Source organism: Sinocyclocheilus anshuiensis, unplaced genomic scaffold, assembly GCF_001515605.1.
Source record: "Sinocyclocheilus anshuiensis isolate Anshui unplaced genomic scaffold, SAMN03320099.WGS_v1.1 scaffold874, whole genome shotgun sequence".
In the NCBI taxonomy this organism is placed as follows: Eukaryota; Metazoa; Chordata; class Actinopteri; order Cypriniformes; family Cyprinidae; genus Sinocyclocheilus; species Sinocyclocheilus anshuiensis.
The window spans coordinates 558,357-560,491 of NW_015538065.1; the positions used below are offsets into that span (position 1 = coordinate 558,357).

General features: G+C 38.5%; 1 protein-coding gene across 2 annotated transcripts in view; it reads right to left on the reverse strand.

Annotated features, from left to right (window-relative positions):
- Nucleotides 1–2,135, reverse strand: part of LOC107683516 (dedicator of cytokinesis protein 11-like) — a 76,166-nt gene that overhangs the window by 10,888 nt on the left and 63,143 nt on the right. For both annotated transcript variants that reach the window (XM_016479572.1, XM_016479571.1), the window contains one exon: nt 381–438. In XM_016479572.1, coding sequence (XP_016335058.1) covers nt 381–438 — 58 coding nt within the window. The remainder of the gene's footprint in view (nt 1–380; nt 439–2,135) is intronic.

Here is a 2,135-nt window from a genome sequence, read left to right on the forward strand (position 1 = left end):
TTAATGTGGGGGGGGGGACGTTTTTGTAAAATGGACATTTTGTGTTAATGAATGCTTTATTTAAAATAAAAATGGAAGAGAACGAAACCGGTTTAAAATGCTATCCACAATACTTCAGACACATTGTTTGAGACTTTGCATTGCCATTTGCATTGTGCACCACAAATTAGGACTAGGATAGTAAAGTGTTTGTCCTGAACAAGACCATTATTTGCATGGGGAAAATGAGGGAAATTACATGAGCCACAGGTATTTATTGTTTTTGTGTAAAATACAGTTATGGATGATCATTAGGACACATCATCTAAGGAAGAAATATTTTAGCCAAATAAATGAGCATGAAACCTTTGTTGGAAGTAAAGAAACCTTTGCAAACTTACTTTTCCTGTGCAAATACTCTGCCACCAATGCAGCAACATGAACATTACACATAGCAGCCTGTGAAAATACAAGAGCAGAGAAAATAAGGTTCACACAAAACTTGCTGAAAATGCCATCCAAGATGTGGATGAGTTTGTTTTTTCATAGGAACAGATTTGGAGAAATTTAGCCTTACATCACTTGCTCACCAATAGATCCTCTGCAGTGAATGGGTGCCGTCAGAATGAGAGCTGATAAAAACATCACATTAATCCACATGACTCCAGTCCATCAGTTAATGTCTTGTGAAGCAAAAAGCTGTACGTTGGTAAGAAACAAATCCATCAACACATTTCAAACTTATATTTGACTCATAGTTTCACCAAAAATGAAAGCGAAAAAGGTAAAATGCCTTAATGACTGATTTATTTCTTACAAGCTTTACATTCACAACACAATAATTGATGGACTGGAGTTCTGTGGATTACTTGTGGATTATTGTGATGTTTTTATCAGCTCTCATTCTGACGGCACCCATTCACTGCAGAGGATCCATTGGTGAGTAAGTGATGTAATGCTAAATTTCCCCAAATCTGTTCTGATCAAGAAACAAACTCATCTACATTTTTGATTACCTGAGGGTGAGTAAATTTACATTTTTGGGCAAACTATTCCTTTAACTATCCACATCTATTTGTTTTAGGGCATCCACTGCACAAGGAACTACTGTTATATAAACATTTCCATTGTTGGATGTATTCCCTGTATGCAGGGGTGTGAAGTAACGAATTACAAATACTCACGTTACAGTAATTAAGTAGTTTTTTAATCAGTAATTGTACTTTTTTGAGTAGTTTAAAAATTGTGTACTTTTACTTGAGTACATTTTAAGTGATGTATCAGTACTTTTACTCCGCTATTTTCCTCCGTTTGTGGTCGTTACATGCTTATTTTAATTTTATTTTTATCCATCAACGTGATTGGATAGATAGTAATAGGTCTCGTGACTTTCGTCAAATCAAATTGTGCATAGAAAATTTTAACCGCCAACTGTTTATCATGGCTGCTGGAAGTGCATTCTTCAAGCATCAATTCAGTCGCATCTTCCTCTAACTTAATATGTTCAGGTAAATTTTAGATTTCTGCTTACTAAATGATTTGTATATAGGCTATGCTTGCCTATCTATACGGCCTGAAATTTGGTGTGAGGTTGCGGCTATTGCGTACAGTGTTAACTCACGCAAGTGCCACGTTCGGTAAATTCCCACTCACTTATGAGAAGCGCGATCTGCGCTGCCTCTCGGGTGCATTCTGCAGCGGTCACTTAGTCGTTGTTGCTTGTTGAACTTGTTGACTTTTGATGAGTTTGAGCACGTGATGCGCTCTGTGAAAAAGTGTGTTGGAAACACAAATTGAGGACCTGTTCTCTAAATGATTTGTATATAGGCTATGCTTGCCTATCTATACGGCCTGAAATTTGGTGTGAGGTTGCGGCTATTGCGTACAGTGTTAACTCACGCAAGTGCCACGTTCGGTAAATTCCCACTCACTTATGAGAAGCGCGATCTGCGCTGCCTCTCGGGTGCATTCTGCAGCGGTCACTTAGTCGTTGTTGCTTGTTGAACTTGTTGACTTTTGATGAGTTTGAGCACGTGATGCGCTCTGTGACAAAGTGTGTTGGAAACATAAATTGAGGACCAATCTGCACCTTCCCAAATGGCACCCTAACCCCTCTTCCTCTGAGTCCGCACTTTCGTGACGTAATGCCGCTTTTA